The sequence below is a fragment of the Tetrao urogallus genome, assembly GCF_951394365.1.
Source record: "Tetrao urogallus genome assembly, chromosome: 6".
Taxonomy (NCBI): Eukaryota; Metazoa; Chordata; class Aves; order Galliformes; family Phasianidae; genus Tetrao; species Tetrao urogallus.
The window spans coordinates 18,075,005-18,095,663 of record NC_136819.1 but is presented as its reverse complement, the minus strand read 5'-3'; the positions used below and the strand labels follow the sequence as shown (position 1 = coordinate 18,095,663).

Genomic DNA, 20,659 nt, shown 5'->3' with positions numbered 1-20,659 from the left:
GCTAAAAATGCTCTGTGTAGCGCAGGGCAGATCAACTCCTGACTGCTCTGTGTGGGTAACACTAAGTGCCCATGTGCTTACTGCACACGGCGTTCCTCATTTAGCCATGAGATAATTTGTTATAGCCTTAAAAAAGAACAATGTGCTCTGAAACGTGTTCCTCTGAAGTGCTGATAAGCAAAGGTTTTGTTTTTAACTACAGCTTAAGATTGTTTTATGGGAAAGATTGAATTATGCTGTCTTGGTACTTTCTACCTGCTACTGCTCTTTAAAATAAGTTGTACTGTTCTGACGTTCCAAAGCCATGTTTACCATGTGCTGATAGGGGTACCACTGGCAGCTGATGTGTCTAACTTTCCATGTCTGTTTACAATTTCAGGAGCACAGAAGTCATGAGTACTGTCTCAGGTACACGAAGTACAACAATCACTTTCACTGTCCGACCTGGAACCAGCCAGCCGATCACACTGCAGAGCAGGTCCCCAGACTATGACAGTAGGACCTCAGGAGCACGGCATGCTCCAAGCCCTGTGGTTTCACCAACAGAGATTAATAAAGACATCATGCCTGCTCCTCTGACTGCTTCTGCTTCAGCTTCATCTCCTTCTCCAACTCTGTCCGATGTATTTAGCCTACCCAGCCAGCCCCCCTCTGGGGACTTATTTGGCTTGACCACAGGGCGCAGCAGGTCTCCTTCTCCCTCGATATTACAACAGCCAATCTCAAATAAGCCTTTTACAACTAAGCCTGTCCACCTGTGGACTAAACCAGATGTGGCAGATTGGTTGGAAAGTCTAAACTTAGGTGAACACAAAGAAACATTTATGGACAATGAAATAGATGGCACTCATTTACCAAATCTACAAAAGGAAGATCTGATAGACCTTGGAGTGACTAGAGTTGGGCACAGAATGAACATAGAAAGAGCTTTGAAACAGCTGCTGGACAGATAAGAATAGCTATTTTGCCTCACAAACTTCTGTTGATAACTAGAGATGGGCTGGTACTGAAATACCCCAAATGCCTTGTCTGTCTGCGAGTGCCAGCAAAATTAGGGGGGAAAAATAAAACAGTTTAATTCCTGGTACTCAGGTAATGCAGACTATATGTTACACACCCAAATATAAATCTAAATGTGTTGCACGAGTGGGGCCATTTATTTCAAAGCTGTGGGGAGATACAAGAGAGAGAGAGAGAAAATTGTTAACTTCAAAAATATTACCATCTATTGATACTGCCCTTCTCCTGGAACCATTACAGACCAGTTTTCTTTTAACTTCAAATTGCAAGCTTTTTTTTTCTACTTAATTGAAAAGCACTGTATTCTCTTCGTGACATTCATTCAGACTCCCAGCAGGTTTCCTTTCTGAAATCTTAGTTTATTTAAAGAGGACAGATTGCTTCATTACCATTCAAATCCATTTTTGTTAGCAGAGGTACAATATTGAGACAGGTACAGGAGTTCATATAACTGTTTTTTTACAAAGTTTAGCTCTCCGATTTGTAGGCAGAGAAGCTGGTTGTTCTGCTGGAATTAGCTCAAAGGTAACCTTGCTCTGTTTTACCTGGTATTTCTTTATTTCTGCAGTTATACTTAGCACTCTTCCAAGGTGGCAGAACAAGTTCAATACATGCTCCATTGACGTGACCTGTAAGACGATGCAGATATTTCATAAAAGCTGAGAAGGAATGCTCACTTAGAGGTACAACAAAATGAAGCTAGTTTGAACCTGAGACCCCCAGTTTTCAACCAGCTAAACTACTGCTAAGTCGCAATGTGAACTCTGCAAACCAGAAAAAAAAATTGGGTTTATGTACAGCTGCATCTTCAGGACTTCACAGTCAGATATCAAATACGCTGAACCCTGAGTGATATTGTCTAATCCAGTGAGTGAGAAGTACTTAGATATTTTGAACATCGGGCCAAGAAAGATTAAGCAGATGAATGTTCCCATTGAAGTCAACGAGAAGGTTGCCAGTATTTTAAGTAAGAGAGGAATTTCAAGCTGTTAGCAGAAATAGAAATAGTTTGTGTTGCTTAAAAAGAAAAAAGAAAAGAAAAAAAAAGAGAAAGCTAATGCCAAGATAGACCAAGGTATGTAGTGTCCCAGAGCATATGTGCTTAAGGGGCAAGGGAAGTAGTAGCTATCCGGTTTCTCGTTTTTATTGCTATTAACAAGTATGGGCTCCTGGACCAGAAGAGCAGAGTGAGCACCTCCTGGGGGGCTGAACGCTTCCCATGGCCACCCGTGATTGCTGTGCAGGTGGCAGTGAGCACGCCCTGCTCTGGGCCGGAGCTTCCAGGAGACCTCGGCAGCAGGGGGAGCACACATTTGGTCAGTCTGACTATTTCATTTTATTATTTTTTTTAAGTTAACAAGTCTCTCTCTGCATGTTTGACCTCCCCTTGTAATTAACACCTCTAAATATCTGTGAGTTTTGTAGGTCTTTATTAACATAATACTCAAGATGTTCAAGGTGGATAAATTGTGTGTGGATGGCTAGACTGCCTACCTACCATACTTTCAGGTTCTCTTACATTTTGCAGGATACCTGAACTTTCTTTCCTTGATATGTTCCTTGATATGGTCCAGCCTATCTCTAATTTTTTTATTGTGATTATTTTTGCTCACAAACAAGTGTCTAATTAGGTCTGCAACAGCCCTAGTATGAGTACATAAAGTTTAGCATTTTAAATATCTTTCTTTACTGCAAGTTTAAATAGTTGTACAGATAGTTTATAAGCACAATATTTTAAGAAAATAAGTGGCTGGTCTACTGGGCAGCCTTTGTGCCACTTCAGTGCTAGAAAGTGAAAAACAACAAAAAAAAAAACTTTTGTGGTTTAATACTATTTCTGTGGAATAATTATAAAGTCTTGACCTTTTTAAAATCAACCTCATTTGGATGCATCTGAACCAGCAGAGCTGTGTTATATTTTCTATCTTTGCTAGAACTTCTACAAAGGAGGATGAATATTTCTTCAAAAGTGGTTATAGTTACCAACGCATTGGATACTCATAAAAAGCAACTTATTTAGCCTCCTGCCCCCTTTACGGAACAACAAGTCCTTTGACTTAACATCTGTTACTACGCTATATTTGTATTTGAAAGTTCCAAGTAACCTTGTAATAAAAACCAAGTACTAAGGTGTTTTACTTCCAAAAGTACTGCATTTTTCCATAGGTGGTGTAGAAGATGACAGTCTCATTCAGATAGTCAACACAGACAACTTGAGGCCATCAGATACTTTCAGAAGTGTACAAATGGTAATTTAGCCATCATTGTCTTCCATTTGGTGATACGACAGAATTCAGTAAATAAACCACTAATGCCATGCTCTTTTTTTTTTTTTTTTTTTGTTTCTTTGGGTACAGTTGATATTACCTCTATAATATGTGCCAGAAAATACGTTAGAAATTATGGTAGTAACAACAATGTAGAAGTTGACTTTGAAGCTGCTTTTTACTCACAACCTTATTGTTGAATTTCAGTTTAACGAGTGCTGACGTTCACGGTCAATTACAGTTGGTGGTAATCCCTTTCTAACACAGGTGTGTTTCTTGCCTGTCTACCTTTTCAGGTACTGAAAGAATAGGTACAAAATCATTAGCAGAAAAGAGGTTTGAAACATCAAAGAGCTAATGAAATAGTTTATTTTTACATCGTGTCTTACAAAGTAAACGTAACGAGACCTGAGAGGACCTCCTTTCACCAATAAAATGCACCTCTGCCAAGATGAATTGGTCTCTAGCTCTGTTTGATGATTTTGCTACAGAAAGCAATAGTAACAGATACGACGTTGCCTCCGAGTATTTTCGTCAGTCTGGAAACGTTGGGGGGAGGAGAGAAGACCCATTTATTTCATGCTTCTATGATAGTGAAAAACAAGTTGTTAGAGATCTATGAAATACATTATGATATTCTGGGTTTTAGGATCAACTTTTGTTTATATACTGTAATTTAAATAAATTGCATTTACATGCCTAGTTTCTGTAATATTTGTGTATACAATACCAAAATCTTACAAGATGTAAATTGTGTATAACTGCACAGACTCCTTTCCGTAGGTGTCTGAGAACATTTTCAGTTGAATTCATATATTATAAAATGACTAGATGTGACTGTTGATTTACAGAATTTACATATCACAAAAGTTAATTATTTGTGGTACTTAAGTTAATAAAATAGTGATTTTTTTCTCCGTTCTTAAAAAGCATTACCCAGTTGATCTGGCGATGATTATGTGTATGAGCCACAAATATTGATAATTTTTCCATTACATTTTTTCTTTTCTTTTCTAGATATTACTATGTTTCTCGCTATAGTTTGTGTAAGAACTTGTGTTCACGTTATCTATGTTGCTGTAATTTTTGTGCTTTAATTCCTCTTATTTCAACTGATTAAAAGATCAAGCTCCTGTAACTTGCACTTTTCCCCAATCCTTAATACTCTTGTATGGCAACCAAAATTACTGTAAGAAATAAATATAATATTGCACTAAGGTTGTGGTTCTGATTGCAAACAGAAAGAACTGTCTGAATTTTTATTAAGCAAGCAAACAAGCAAAAAGTTGCCAAACTTGCAATCTGATGTTGTGTATTGAAAGAGCACAGAATGCTTTAACAAAATGTAGATAGAATTAAGGCAAAATGATTGATTTTGTTTTGGACAGGAAAAACGTTTCCCTTTCTTCTTTCTGGTTAAAGCATTCTCCACACTGAGCATCAGCTCATTTACCAAGTTCAAGATCCGTGTTTGAAATGTGACGAGTGAAAATAGTTCAGTAAGAGGTAGAAAATACGTCTCTATTTGCCTTAAGGTGGATTTTTAATAACAATTGAATTCTTTTCCTTGGCTGAGCGTGTGTGGGGGAATGCATGCTCTCAACTTGGTGCTGCTGGTTGCATGGGCCTCTCATGTGGGGATCTGTTCTGCTGTCTCATGAGGTACTGGAACGGCACTGGAGAGTTGGGGGTTGGACCATTCGTAGGAAAGAGTGGCTTTACAGAGGAGAAAGGGGAATGGTGCTCCTTACCAGGATTTGTGCATCTTGTGACAAAAAATTGTACCGGCAGGGTATGTCTGTAATATGAATAAATGAAGCTTCAGGTGGACGAAAAAGAAAGAAAGAAAGAAAGAAAGAAAGAAAGAAAGAAAGAAAGAAAGAAAGAAAGAAAGAAAGAAAGAAAGAAAGAAAGAAAGAAAGAAAGAAAGAAAGAAAGAAGAAGTCTCCTTTTCTTTTGGCTTAATCTCAACATTGTTTTGTATTTTTAAATGGTGATGCTATGAAGATATTTTTAATTTTTATTTTCTAAGATATCGGAATAAATGCCTAGAAATGTTGCCATTTATTTCATTTGTTCCTTAACCATTATTCTCTTCCACAGATGTCATTCTGGTTCATCTTTTTTTTTTTTTTTTTTTTTTTTATAGCTACCCATGATTTCTCTTGTAATTTTTCCAACAGCAATTACTTGGCAGCTTTGTTTTGTTAAGAACAACATAAAAACAACAACAACCCAATCACCACCCTTTGTTGTATTTCAGATACTGTTGTAAACCAGTGATCAACACTGCGTATTTTCAATTGTCACTGCTTTGTCAGCCAAAGAATTGAGAAGATTTGGCCATTGCTGTCGTGGTGGACATTGTATCACTGTGTCGTATTTTGCTTTGTTCGTGTTTTTCTGTATTTTTTTTCTGCATTTTGTGGTCTTTCATTCCTTCTGTCCAAAAAACGTGAAAAAAAAAACAAACCAAAACAAAACAAACAAAAAAAAAACCACGTCCCAGTAGCTATGATGAGATATCCAGAACAATTTTTACAAGAGATGATTGTAAAAATACTTCAGAACATGGGATTTATTTTTTTTTAAAGTACGTGCCTTGTAATTTTCGACGTGGATCAACTACACTGCATTTGACACAAAGCTTTTTCTTCCAGATACTGTAATATCTGACCAAAAGAGCTTATTGTGCTGTTTTTTAAAGCGAGAAGACCATATCTCTGCATTAAGAAAAGTAGTTAGAACAACTGAAATGATTTACATCTTATTTAGAAAGTTTCTTTGGCATCAGGAGTCTGATTTGAAGGCCTTTATTCAGCTCCATTAAATGAGGGGAGCACAGAAGGGGGATATAATGAGACTGTTATTTTGGGTTCAACTTATTACTGCGAATATATGCTTCGTTATTAATGGGGTTGACGTACTATGTTCCAAAGATGACAAAAATAAATGGAGTGGACTTATGCTTTTAAGTCTGCACAAGCTGTTTCTGTCATGCTGACATCTAGTGGAATGTGATGGCCATGGGCTCAAGCAATATCTTAAAATATGTATTCCTTTACAATGAGTGATTTTAGCGTCTTGTTATTATTGTGAGTTGGCCTGAACATCTAAGCCAGAAAAAAAGGCTGACTGTATAATTATATGAATTATTCAATGAATGATAAATCTTTAAAGAGTTGTAACGTTTTCTAGTTTCTCTGTGGGTATGTTTAATCAATTTTATGTTTTAAATGTTAGCATCTCCACACGATCCTTCATCTGCATTGAGTATGTTTTCTAAAGAATGTAGTTTTTGTCTCCAGTGCTGCAAATCCTGGACTGCTGTGAACTATTTCAGCCAAACATTGCAATCTGGTAAACAACAACAATTTCAGCAGCACACTGCAGCTGAGTGCGAGGTATTCAGGTTAGGAATTTGTCCATAGTAGCTGGTGAATTGTCTCCCAAATGTACTTGCGGAACTGACATTGGGTTTCCCAAGCGAAATTTAAGTTTTCCTCAGGACTAATGCTAGAAGGAATACGTGCATGTGTGTGTGAGTTCTTGTATGCTTTTAATGTAAAGGTTGTTGGACTGCATTAGAAATCCATGTACAAACAGGTCACCAGTGTTGCATGTGCTTAAAAATGTATTGAAATAAATGTTGCAGTGAAGAGAATACAATACAGAGAAATCTCAAAATGTAATTCATGTTTTAACGGGTTATTTTTCCGCTTTTTTTTTTCTTTTTGCCTTATTTTGTTGTCTCCAATCTCCTAGCTTGCTTTTATACTTAAATGTAATTTAAAGCAATTTCTTATAACTTCTGAAAGTCTTGAGAAACCTAAAATGAAGGTTTGGAGGGAGATGAGAGAGAACCTCTCTGCTGCGCATCCTTCTGAAGCCTTTGATTCATTCTCTTAAAGATGTTCTTCAAACAAAGCCTTAAGGAAACAGAGCATCATTACAAGGATGTAAAGAATTCACAGCTCCCTAAATGGGCTATCATTTGTCCATAATGGATTTTGAGAACTGCCAAGTATGGCCCTCCTTATCAAACCTCTGCAAAATATCCAGTGAGGAACGACTGCGACCACATCATCCATTTTTTGTTTTGTTTGGGCCTTGTTGGTGCATCTAGTATCAAACCTTTCAAGCTATGCAGGGTCAAGGTCAAGGTGAGAGCTTGAACTCTGTGATTAGAGGAGAACAGATAGAAGGGGGCCAAAACAGAGATTGAAATGTTGTTTACTTACTGGTCCACATGTGGTGTCAAAAAAAAACAAAAATAATTCATTTGATAACTGAACATAGTCACATTTGAGCTCTCTGTCCAATTGAGCATAAAATAACACCATGATTACAATTTCACTTAGGGCAATGCTATGTCCCCTCTTCTCCATTTGCTCCAACACCTCAGCCGTTTTCTTTCTTTACAAAAGCAGTGGATGTGGCCTTTAACACATGCACCATTCTCCAGCTCTGTTTAAGGCACCTGTAAGACATTACGATAACCGAGGAGCAGTGTACAAGTTCTACATTTCACCTGAGGATATCTGCAATCTCTAATAATGTCCTTTTTTTTTTTTTTTTTTCCTGCAGTAAAGAGAACAGCCAAAATCACCAAAGGGGTGGGTGATTTACAGAAGATACTTTGCAATTTTTAGAAATTTTCTTGCAGAGAAGAATTCTCGCACAGGCGGTGTGTATTCAGAACGGATCATTTACATACTTCTAGTTCATATTTTCTGGACTTTCCCCCACTCAAGTGTGTGTTTTCATAGTGCCATGATACTGTCAGACAGTCTTCAACCCTCTGAAGAAAAGTCACTGAGCTAATGCTGTGTATTAACTCTTTGTGCTGGTGACAAGGCTGGTTTTTGGCAGGGAAGATCATTATAGCAAATAACATATTGTACACTTGAAAGATCAGTGCAAATGGTAACAGGGAAAATGTGCTTGAACAAAATGCAGCACGCACATTCCTTGCCTTGAGTCCATAGGATGCCTCTGTTGGAGGCAGCAGGAAGGAAAACTTTGCCATGATAATAACGTACATAATTCACAAAGCAGGAGAAGCTTTTAAAGGAAGATTGAGAACCTCTTCTTGGTAAGAGCTGAGAGTGCTCACAAGAGCTCGTTGGGACAGCTGTGGGACAGCTGCTGGCGAGAGCCCAGCAGTGGGTGCTTACAGCAGGCTGTGAAATGACTCGGTCTATTTAACAGAGCAAATAGAAGGCTAAAATGAGATGTCTGCTTTTCCCACTCACATGAGTGGGTGAACAGCCAGGAGAGGGATTGCATCTAAAAGAATCATTGGTGTCAGGAGAAGACAGTGCTGATTGGCAATGAATAAATTCAAGTTGGAAACTGGGAAGTGCTGCAACAACGAGGCTAGTGGGGTTGTGGGGCCACCTCCTGCAAGGGAGAGCATGGACGCTCCCCGAAGTTTGTGAAGCCAAGAAGTGCCACGTGCTTATTCCTTGAAGCATGCAGGTTGCCGTGCCCAGTGCCCTGCCCAACCAGGGCTGGGATGGCCACGGGGTATCGGAAGCATGGCCTGCACAAGGCCATTCCTAAGCCAAGGCCCTGGGGTTCAAATGTTGGTTTTGTGCAACAAAGGCTGCTGCCTTCCACAGGAAGCCTTTGGTTTACAGGGTTACAACCAGTCTGGTTGGGCTGTGGACATGAGTCTCAGGCTTCAAGAGAAGGGTGGGTTACGAGGGATTTGCAGCTGACACAGATCACAGTTCTGGCCCTCGCTACAGGAAAATGCCACATGTTAAGAAAAAAATAATAACTGCATTAATACTGAAGTACTGGGTGAAACACTGAAGGAGAGAAATAAAACCCAGGATCCACATCTGAAAGATGCAAAGCCTAATACAAGGCTGCAGCATTCATAAATTTAGGGAAGGTGGTCATGTGCTGACAATATTTCTGCTCAGGAAAGACAGCTAAAAAATAATAGACTAAAAAAAAAGAACTAGAATGTAACCTAGCTATTTGACTTCACTGCTAACTGTGCGCTTTAGCCGTGGGGCTCATCTGGGCTCCCCAAAGAGGAGCACCTCAATGTAGGATGTTTCTCCCCCACTCCTGTGGGCAAACTGGGCTCAGAGCTCTGGCCCTGGAAACAACTTCTCCTTTCCTTGCACCATTTAAGTGACTTTTTTTACCTACAGCCTGTCTAGCTTCAACAATTTCTTCATTTCCCCCCCCCCCCCAGACTGTCTGATGCTAACTCCCCCTTTACATTAAATAATCCTTATTAGGGCTGTATGGTAACTGCTGAGTCACAGCCTGAACCACTGATTGAGCACCTGGGGAAAGGACCCAGTCAGCCCTGGGAGCACAGGTGAACAATTCAGCTGTGTGACCAGAGCGGGTAGAGCCTGGCTGCAGCCTTCTTAGACCTCATTTAAGGGCCGACTGCCAGTGGGGAAGGATCTCTGGTTGAAGATCCCTTCCTCGTGGAGTGTCCTTTGCGAGCATAGCTCTTCGGAGGTAGGTGAGCACTTTTCATTTGTAACATATTTCCATCACACTTATTTCTTTGTCATCATACCTCTTGAATCAATATTCATCTGTGTTCATCTTTCTGATTGTTACAAAGGCAAATACTGGGGCTGGGATTCTACTTCAGGTTGTCTGTAAGGAGAGCAGACAATTTTTAGTAAATTTTTTAAAGCCTGACGCCCTAATCTTTAACAGAAATATTGATTTTTCTTATTATTTTACATCATTAAATAACAAATGAAGGAAACTTTCTAAGCAAAGGATGCTTCATCAGATAGGAAAAAAAAATCCATCTATTTAACTACAGTATGATGCTATGAAGAATGTTTTTTGGAGCCTTGTTAAGCAAAGGCAGTACTAACAAACAGAAAGCAAGATATGATTGTGGATGATTCACTCTCCCAACATTTATCAGTGTAGCTATCCAGCTGGATAATGACCACATTTCATGGTATTTACTCATGTAGGCAAAACTTGTTCTTTCAGTACTTTAATTATTTCAGACTCTTGAGTTTCTTTGGATGTTAAGTTAGTTTTATCCCTGGAGTGTAAATGGAGGCTCAAAGAAAGCCTCCCACCAAACAAAGCAAGCTCCTACTGGTTTGTCTGAGAGTCCAATGGGTTGTGCAGTCTTGAATTAAGTGATTTGACTTTCCTACTTACTACTCTGTCGTGACAGTACTGCCACTGCCTATGATTCTCCAATTTCAATTGGGTAAGGGTGGAAATTTCTCGTCATATATGCCTATAAAGAACAGAAGGAAATGTTAGAACAGCAGTGTCTATGCAGTAGGGCTAATTAAGGGCAGGACTTGATCAACCATTTCTAATATGCTTAGACCCGTTCAAAATAAAGAGCTTTTTCTTTATAATTTGGATGCCTACAACTCCACCATAGGAACATTTTAATTTGGATTTGTGCGTGTTTCAGCTAGAAAAGCCAAAGGACAAAATCAACCAACTTCCTTACAGAAGGAAAAGGTTATTCAAGTACAAATTATTAGCAATAACACAACTTTAAAAGCAATAAGCTTGTGTAGAACAAGTTCACTGAAGAACTTGTTTCCAGATTGCAATGGAAATAACAACCTGTATTTAGTAGAGAAATATGTTGTTATAAACTTGAACTACTACCAGTGTGTATTTGAGTTTGTATATTACTACATTAAGGAAGACTTTGGATGCCTTTTTTAGGGGTTGTTGACCACATTACTGTTTCCAGCACTGGTGTGCAAACACAGGGGAACTGGAGCCCTACAAGGAGTTTTCAATTAGCATTTTTTCTTGCTGGTGTAGATAGATGAAATTAGGGTAGGATGGTATATGCAGTAGTTTATGTTTTATTAGAAATGCTAGTAGCATTCTATTCCTGGGAATAATATGCAGTGTGTGTAGGCCACTGTCCTGGGCTGTTAGGCACTGAGGAACACAACAGCTTGACAAATAGCAACGTTAATAACAATGCTAGGGCAGAAGTAGTACACATGGGAATGAGCAGACATCTGTACTGTCCCAAGTGATTGATGGCTATAAGCTCTTCAGAAGGGATAGACAAGGAAGGAAGGGTGGTGGTGTGGCCCTTTATATTAAAGACTGTTTTGATGTTGAAGAGCTTGAGGTTGTGAATGATAAAGTGGAGTGTCTATGGGTGAGGATCAGGGGGAAGGCCTGTAGGGGAGACGTCGTAGTTGGGGTCTGTTATAGACTGCCGAATCAGGATGAGGAGATGGATGAAGGGTTCTACGAGCAGCTTGCGGAAGTTGTGCAATTGCCAGCACTCGTTCTTGTGGGGGATTTCAACTTCCCTGATATATGTTGGAAATGGCTCAAAGGAAGTAGTCCAAGAGGTTTCTAGAGTGTGTGGAAGATAGCTTCCTTACACAGATGGTATGAGAGCCTACCAGGGGTGGTGCCCTGCTTGACCTGCTCTTTGCTAACAGAGAAGGACTGGTAGGTGATGTGAAGGTTGGAGACTATCTAGGGCAGAGCGACTGTGAAATTGTAGAGTTCTCTATTCTTGGAGATGTCAGAAGGGTGACTACCAAAACTGCTATCTTGAACTTCAAGAGGGTGGACTTTGACTTGCCCAGGACGCTTGCAGCACGGGTCCCTTGGGAGTCGCTCCTTAAGGGTAAAGGGGTCCAGGAAGCCTGGACGCTCCTCAAGGTGGAAATCTTAAAGGTGCAAAAACGGGCTGACCCTGAATACCGTAAGGTGAGCCGTAGGGGGAGAAGACCAGTGTGGATGAGCTGGGAATTACTGTCAAGACTAAGGAAGAAAAAGAGAGTCTATGTCCTCTGGAAGAAGGGACAGGCTACTAGGGAAGATTACAAGGAAGTTGCTAAGGTATGCAGGGAGGAAGTCCAGAAGGCGAAAGCCCGTCTTGAACTTAGATTGGCCACTGCAGTAAAGGAGAATAAGAAATCCTTTTGCAAATATATCAATGGCAAGAGAAAAGCCAGAAAAGAAAAGGATAATCTCTATCCTTTATTTGATGCGGCGGGGAATGTGACCACAGACGAAAAGGGGAAGTCTGAGGTCCTCAGCGCCTTCTTTACATCTGCCTTTAATAGTCAGACCAGTTATCTTCAGGGCACTTTGTGCCCTGATCTGGATATCTGGGCTGATACGCAGAATGTCTCCCCGGAGATTGAGGTGGAGGCCGTTAGGGAGCTCCTCCTCCATCTGGACAGTCACAAGTCCATGGGACTGGATAGGCTTCATCATAGGGTGCTGAGGGAGTTGGCGGGGGTGATTGCTAAGCCGCTCTCGGCTATCTACCAGCGCTCCTGGTTGACTGGAGAGGTTCCAGAGGATTGGAGGCTTGCTGATGTGACTCCCATCTACAAGAAGGGCCGTAAGGAGGATCCGGGGAACTACAGGCCTGTCAGTCTGACATCAGTGCCAGGGAAGGTCATGGAACAAATCCTCCGGGGAGAGAACACGGCTCGTGCATGACGTCCACGGGATCAGGCCCAGCCAGCATGGGTTCATGAAAGGCAGGTCGTGTTTGACCAACCTCATCTCCTTTTATGACTGGGTGACCAGACTGGTAGATGAGGGAAAGGCAGTTGATGCAGTCTACCTAGACTTCAGCAAAGCCTTTGACATGGTCTCTCACAGTATCCTTCTGCGGAAACTGGCTGCCCATGGCTTGGATGGTTTTACCCTCCATTGGATAAGGAACTGGCTGAAGGGCCGTGCTGAACGGGTGGTGGTCAATGGAGTGAAGTCTAGCTGGAGACCTGTTACAAGTGGTGTCCCCCAGGGGTCGGTGCTGGGGCCCATCCTGTTTAATATCTTCATTGATGACTTAAATGAAGGGATTGAGTGTACCCTGAGTAAGTTTGCAGATGACACCAAGTTGGGAGGTGGTGTCGATCTGCCTGAGGGGCAGGGAGGCCCTGCAGAGGGATCTAGATAAGCTGGATTGCTGGGCCGAGGTGAGGATGGGGATGAGGTTTGGGATGAGGTTTAACAAGGCCAAGTGTTGGGTCCTGCACTTTGGCCACAATAACCCCATGCAGCACTACAGGCTTGGGGATGAGTGGTTGGATGACTGTCAAGAGGAAAGAGACCTGGGGGTGTTGGTTGATGCTCGGCTGAACATGAGCCAACAGTGTGCCCAGGTGGCCAAGAGGGCCAATGGCATCTTGGCCTGCATTAGAAATAGTGTGGCCAGCAGGAGCAGGGAGGTGATCGTCCCCCTGTACTCAGCACTGGTGAGGCTGCACCTCGAGTACTGTGTTCAGTTTTGGGCCCCTCACTACAAGAAAGACATTGAGGCCCTGGAATGTGTCCAGAGAAGGGCAACAGAACTGGTGAGGGGTCTGGAGCACAAACCTTATGAGGAGCTGCTGAGGGAGCTGGGATTGTTCAGTCTGGAGAAGAGGAAGCTCAGGGGAGACCTCATCGCACTCTACAACTTCCTGAAGGGAAGTTGTGGTGTAAAAGGGTCTGGCCTCTTCTCCCAGGCAAATAGTAGGACCCGAGGAAACGGTCAGAAGTTATACCAGAGGAGGTTTAGGTTGGACATCAGGAGAAGCTTTTTCTCTCAGAGAGTGGTCAGGCACTGGAATGGCTGCCCAGGGAGGTGGTGGAGTCGCTGTCCCTGGCAGTGTTCAAGAGGCGCCTGGATGAGGAGCTACGAGATGTGGTTTAGTAGCTTGTGGTACTAATAGGAATGGGAGGGTGGTTGGACTAGATGATCTTGCAGGTCATTTCCAACCTTGCGATTCTGTGATTCTGTGAAGTGGATTAAATGAACATACATAATTCTTTACTTTTGTCTTCAGTGAAAAGGCTCTCCCTCAGATTTCCCACACCCTGGAGGTTAGTGAGAAGGTCTGGGGAATGGGAGACTTCCCTTTAGTCAGGAAAGAGGAGGTGCGTGAGCGCCTAGGCAGTACTAAGGCCCACAAGTCCATGGGACCTGATGGAGTGCATCCACGTGTGCTGAGGGAGCTGGTGGAGGTCATTGCCAAACTGCTTTCCATCATTTTTGAGAGGTCTTGGATACCAGGGAGGTCCCTGAAGACTGGAGGATAGCCAGTGTCACTCCGGTCTTCAAAAAGGGCAAGAAGGAAGACCCAGGTAATTATAGACCTGTCAGCCTCACCTCTGTCCCTGGAAAGATGATGGAACAGCTTGTGCTGGATGCCATCTCCAGACAACTGGGAGAAAAGTAGGTTATCAGGAGTAATCAGCATGGGTTCACCAAGGGGAGGTTGTGCTTGACCAACCTGGTGGCTTTCTATGATGTTGTCACATGCTGGATGGATGGGGGAAGAGCGGTAGATGTAGTCTACCTTGATTTTAGGAAGGCATTTGATACTGTCTCCCATTACATCCTTATAACAAAGCTGAGGAAGTGTGGGATAGATGAGTGGACAGTGAGGTGGGTTGAGAACTGGCTGACTGGCAGAGCACAGAGGGTCGTTGTTGGCGGTGCAGAGTCTGGCTGGAGACCTGTAACCAGTGGTGTCCCCCAGGGGTCTGTGCTGGGTCCAGTCTTGTTTAACATCTTCATCAATGACCTTGATGAGGGGATAGTGGCCACCCTCAGCAAGTTTGCTAATGATGATGCAAAGTTGGGAGGATTGGCTGACATGCCTGAAGGCTGCGCTGCCATTCAGCGAGACCTGGACAGGCTGGAGAGCTGGGCAGTAAGAAACTGGATGAGATTCAACAAAAGCAAGTGTAGAGTCTTGCACCTAGGGAGGAATAGTTGCATGCACCAATACAGGCTGGGGGATGAGCTGCTGGAGAGGAGCTCTGCGGAGAGGTACCTGGGCGTCCTGGTGGATGACAGGTTGGCCATGAGCCAGCAGTGTGCCCTTGTGGCCAAAAAGGCCAATGGCACTCTGGGGTGCATTAAAAAGAGTGTGTCCAGCAGGTCGAGGGAGGTGATCCTCCCCCTCTACTCTGCCCTGGTGAGGCCTCATCTGGAGTACTGTGTCCAGTTCTGGGCTCCCCAGTACAAAAAAGACAGGGATCTCTTGGAAAGAGTCCAGCGGAGGGCCACAAAGATGGTGAAAGGCCTGGAGCATCTCTCCTACGAAGTAAGGCTGAGTGAACTGGGTCTATTTAGCCTTGAGAAAAGACGACTGAGAGGGGACCTGATCCAGGTTTATAAATATCTGAGGTGTGGGAGCCATAGTGGTGAGGCCAGTCTTTTTTCAGTGGTACGTGGAGACAGGACAAGGGGAAACGGGCATAAGCTGCAGCATAGGAAGTTTTGAACGAATGTGTGTAAGAACTTCTTTATGGTGAGGGTGACGGAGCACTGGAACAGGCTGCCCAGGGGGATTGTGGAGTCTCCTTCTCTGGAGCTGCTCAAGACCTGCCTGGACGCCTACCTGTGCGACCTGCTGTAGGGAACCTGCTTTGGCAGGGGGTTCCAACCCCTACAATTTTGTGATTCTGTGATAATTCAAGAAAAGAGTAAGTGAGCTAGGTGATGGAACAGCACCCTTGAGGTGAAGATGGCCAACAGACATGTGTGCCAGGGGAAAATAAAAAAAATAAAAAATAAAAATAAAAATAAAAATCCCTAAAACTTTAAAAATATTTTTGCACTTCTACTGACCTACCTGCATTTCAGTTTACTGCTTTCAAAGAAGTCCATTAATTACCGGTATTAGGAAAGCTCAGGCCTTTTATACTGAATGCAAAAGTCTGGCACTTCCTTGCAAGATGCATCACAGCACTTTCACTTAGAGAAACTACTTGTCATAGAGCACTGTAGAAAAATACAAATTTACAGAGCTATTAACTACAAGGTTGGCGTACAGTGCTTAGAAATGTTGCATTTGAAAAGTCAATTAGAGCTAGAGCTGATTAGCCTGACTTTTCCCTCACAATAGTGTTACCCAGCAATTGTTTGGCCATGCTAAAAATCCAGATCACATATGGGAAATGGGGAGGACAAGTAGAAAAAGATGTGCAGCTAAAACTGTCACCCAAACGAGAACAGTACCTCCATCTACCAGAAGCACTTTCATCTCAAAAATGCCACACGCACAAGCAGATGTGGGAGCATCTGGAGGAGCAACGAGCCCAACCTTTGAAGAAGGAAACAGGACAAGCGAGTTGGTTGGTAAAGGACGCTATTTGAGATCAAGGCTGCATCAGGAGCTACGAAAGCAATGCCCTGATGGTGAGAGATGGCCCTGTGTGAGGGCTGCCACACTGCGATTTGTGCCTTAGCAGTGGCACTGTCCCTGGAAGCTGACTCTGGGGAGGGCCTTCCTGTGCCACCCCTCAGCCCTCTGAGACTCCCTGGCTGGCTAGATGTTGCAGTGCCCCTTTCTGCCAGAGCTTTCCAAGTCTTGGGCAATATATCAAGGAAAGCTATTTTAATCCATTCCGCTTCCCTTGTTGGCCGACATCCAGGTCGTCACTCGGCACACTTTGCATTATGCAGTTCGGATCGATTTCTGTTCATCTTCCCTTGTGCTTTAATTTCCCTTTCACTAACTCCCTTCACAGCCATGCCTCTAAATGACAGTGCAAGCAGAGTGCTCAACGGGAAAAGAAGAAGTTGGGGAATTATCTTCAAATCTAGGAGACATGGAACAGCATGCCCTCAAACATGCAGCTCTAGGAGCCCCGTGCAGCATAGAAGGCCTGCAGTGAGAGGAGCGCTATCTACACGTAATGGTGACTTTTCTTGGCCCTCGTGTCCCAGTCAGATGACATACTGGGAGAGAGTGATCAGGGAGAGTGCTTTTCTGGAAATCCTCCTTTGGGAGTGAGCTTCCATCCTTCACTGCATGTGCGTGCAGGTGTCCATGTGACTGCTGTTCCCTTGCACTGCTGCAGCTTCAGGCTGAGGCTGCTCAGAAATCACAGGTGGCTTTGAGGCTGCATGTGAAAAGCACTTCTCCAGAAGCAGCTGCTTCAGCTGAATAGCCTTGGCAACAAGCACTGGCAATCTCACTAGGAAGGGGACTTGAAAATGAGTCTGTGCTGAGATTGCTGTGATCGTCAGCCTTGCAGGTTCAAGAAAGGCTACAGTCCACACATAATATGAAATGCCGGTGGGAAGCAGTCACAATTTGGCTATGCATTCATGTAAGCCAAAGCCCCTCTCTTTTGAACAACTTCCTTCTGCTTCACCGTGCAATGCTTCTGCTTCCTTTCCTGGGATAGAAGGCAAAAACTGGCATGCCCTTGACAAACTAGTCAGAATTGATGTGTTGTAAATGGCCCATTGCACATAAAAATCCAGCAAAGCACTCCACAGCTCCAAGGCTTTACATAAAATAGATGGGATGCAAGAGCATTCTTCACCATCCTCTTAAGCCTGCCATCTGTACAGACTAAAAATAAAGTGGCAGCTTAAGGAGAGGGTTGATAAAACGCATCCAAGAAACACAAAGAAAATAGCTGTGGCTCCTGTGCTGAGCTAACCTGGGGTCTACAGCTAGCAGAGGGAGAGGAGTATTCAGGAGGATGTGCAGCACACAGGGAATGCTGGGCAATAAATGTATCTCACTTCTGTAAGAATTTCCCCACCTCTCAAATAACCACCTTTCAAACTACGGCCTTCTCCTTGCTATCATTAGCAATTACTGCAGAAATAGAAAAAGAAAATTATGAAAAACTAGAAAACATTTATATTTAGAAACACTTATTTGACTGCTTGTACTACATGCTTATATTACAATTAACTTGGAAGAATTCAGAACATTCAGAAGTGTAAAATCATTGAATAGGCAATGAATAAAGTCAGTGCACTGCTGCCTTTCATTACCCAAAACCTGAGCAAGATGAGAAGCAGCAACTGCATCACATTAAGGTGTGAATGGGCTCAAGACTCAACCATCCCATTAGCAGAAATAAACAGGGCTTGCTTTCTCTTCACATTAATTACACACACACGGAGGGCTATGCCAGATGCTCTGATGATAAATTCAGGCAGTCTGAGGTATGTTTCACCAGGAGAATTGTTTCAGCTAGCTTGGGCAATTATTAATGACGAGTAAGAGTGATCTTAAAACTTCAAAGCCTTGAATGCATCTCATCTCATAGTTGTAACAGTACAGTCATAACGCTGCTACCTACATATACTTGACAAGGTACCAAATCAATCTAGCAGAGAACATCTTACCAGACTGAGCAAGATCAGTAGTTTAAATTAAAGATGAAACCTTATCTATTAGGCAAGGCGACACATGAGTACACTCCCAAGACTTAATCCCCATGCTGCTGCTGATGGTGTTATCTAATGCATCTTCCAGCAGCTCAGGTCCCCACTCTTTCATATTTGACAGGGAGGATGCTGGAAATGTGCACTGCTTGTCCACTGCTTGCCATTTATGAAGATGACACATGCCATGCTCATGAGTCCAAGTGCAATGCAAGTGCTTTGTTCCCATTGAAGTTTTCCCTCCATTATCAAAGTGCCTCTCCTGCTGCTCAACAGTTACTATGATTGTTCAGGTGCCTTTAAAGAAATGGGATGAGTTTGCTGAAAATGGAAGCATGGTGGAAGAGCCAAGCATGCAAACCCTCATCTCCTTGCTGACTGTGAGGCTACAAAAGTCATCCTGAAGCCTGGAAAGTGTTGTGCTTGTGATTCACAATAAAAGGCATCAGAAGGGCTCCATGATGCAGCCATCTTCAGCACAGCATCTTCCCATCTGCTCATAAAAGTTCAGCATTAGCAACTGCAAAACACTGTCTTGCTTAGCAAGGCAGGATTGCAAGTTCTCCAAGCAAACCTTTGGGAAGTAGCTGGCCTAAGGATCTCTGTCATCAGTTGGTCTTTTTGGGCATGTGCACAACCTAACTGCTTTGAATGATCAAGGACTTGAGAGAAAGAGTAGGGAAGAGAAAAGAGATGCCTTTAAGCTTATTGGAAGTGAGAAGTTCAAGAAATTTGTCAAATTCACTGAAAATTCCAGAGTGTTTTCATAAATTCATTCATTATTTCATTCTATAACAAGGTGACCTGTTTAGTGGCTGAAGGTAAGGCTGCCAATGTGATCTACCTGCCTGGGGAAGAGAGGCTGGAAAGCTGCCAGATAGAAAGGGACCTTGTACTGATGGACAGCTGAATATGAGCCAGCAGTGTGCCCAGGTGGCCAAGGCCAATGGCATTCTGGCTTGCATTAGGAATGGTGTGGTGAGCAGGACTAGGGAGGTAATCCTGTCCCTGTACTCGGTCTTGGTGAGGCCTCACCTCAGTACAGAAAGGACACTGAGGTGCTGGAACAGGTCCAAAGAAAGACAACAAAGCTTGTGAGGGCTTGGAGAATATGCTCTCCAAGGAGTGACTGAAGGAACTGGGGCTGCTTAGTTTGGGGAAAAGGAGGCTGAGGAATTTGGGGGAAAAAAAAAACAACTAAAAAAACAGCACTTCCATTAATATTTTGTTCAGGCAGACACAAGACTATGAAAGCAAGGTTTTATGCAGACTGCCTTCCTCGGATCCAGCTTCCACTGCAGTCATGCAGAAGAGCAGAAAAGACTTAAAGGTATTGTAAAATTTTACATGATTATAACTGTTAGCCCTGTTTTCAAGTGCACTCCTTGCCTTGCAGCCATCAGTACTCCCAAATGGGAGCACTTTCCACGAGGGAATAGGAATAAATGATAAAGCTATTGTGTTTCTGAGGAAAGGAATTATCTGGAAGGCAGGGGCAACCTAGAAGAACGTAGGTGCCCTTCACTACAGTACCAAGCACCATGCAGCAGCTCTCCATAGCATCCTTTGTTGTACTCAAGTTGGTCCCAGATGCAGCTTGAGATGGGATGAACTACCTGTAACAAGCTAACAAAGGAACTTAAAAGTACAAAAATATTACATGCAAATGGTTCAAAAAGTTTATTGAATATTTAATTTACAAAAATCATATCTCCCCTATGAGGTGTTCTATGCAAAATTGGATAAAATAAACTGCATATAAAACCCAACCCTAGTAATGCAAATGCAACAGAGAAATGAGACCATGGAAAGGAAGAAATATACATAATCATGACATACACATGACATTCATTAAGGATTGTCCCAACCATCCAAGAATTGGTTCAACACAATGCCTTCCAAGATACGTTATATATTTTACCATTTTATACAGGTCTCCTATATTCCATTGGTCCAAATTTACAGTTTAAAAAAATTCTTTGCATTCTTGCATATCAGTTACCAGTTCTGCTTTTCTCATTTGATCAGAAGGTGGAAACGGACAGTACATACATTTAACATGTGCACTATGAGATGCAACTTACTATCTTTGGTAGGGACCCTAAGCCTGCAGAGAAATCAGCTTTCTAGAATGACAAGAAGTTCAGTTTTAGTTTTGGCAAAGAACAGGTTTAAACCCATTGTTTAGTAGAATGCTACTGGCAGTTTCTGCTGA

The 20,659-nt window shown here is 42.6% G+C and overlaps 1 protein-coding gene across 2 annotated transcripts in view; it reads left to right on the top strand.

The window, feature by feature from the left end:
- SHANK2 (SH3 and multiple ankyrin repeat domains 2) overlaps positions 1 to 953 on the top strand; it is a gene marked incomplete at both ends in the record, with an annotated part of 294,167 nt that extends 293,214 nt beyond the window's left edge. For both annotated transcript variants that reach the window (XM_079537510.1, XM_079537511.1), the window contains one exon: positions 380 to 953. In XM_079537510.1, the coding sequence (XP_079393636.1) occupies positions 380 to 953 (574 nt within the window). The remainder of the gene's footprint in view (positions 1 to 379) is intronic.
- Between the last annotated feature and the right edge of the window lie 19,706 nt (positions 954 to 20,659).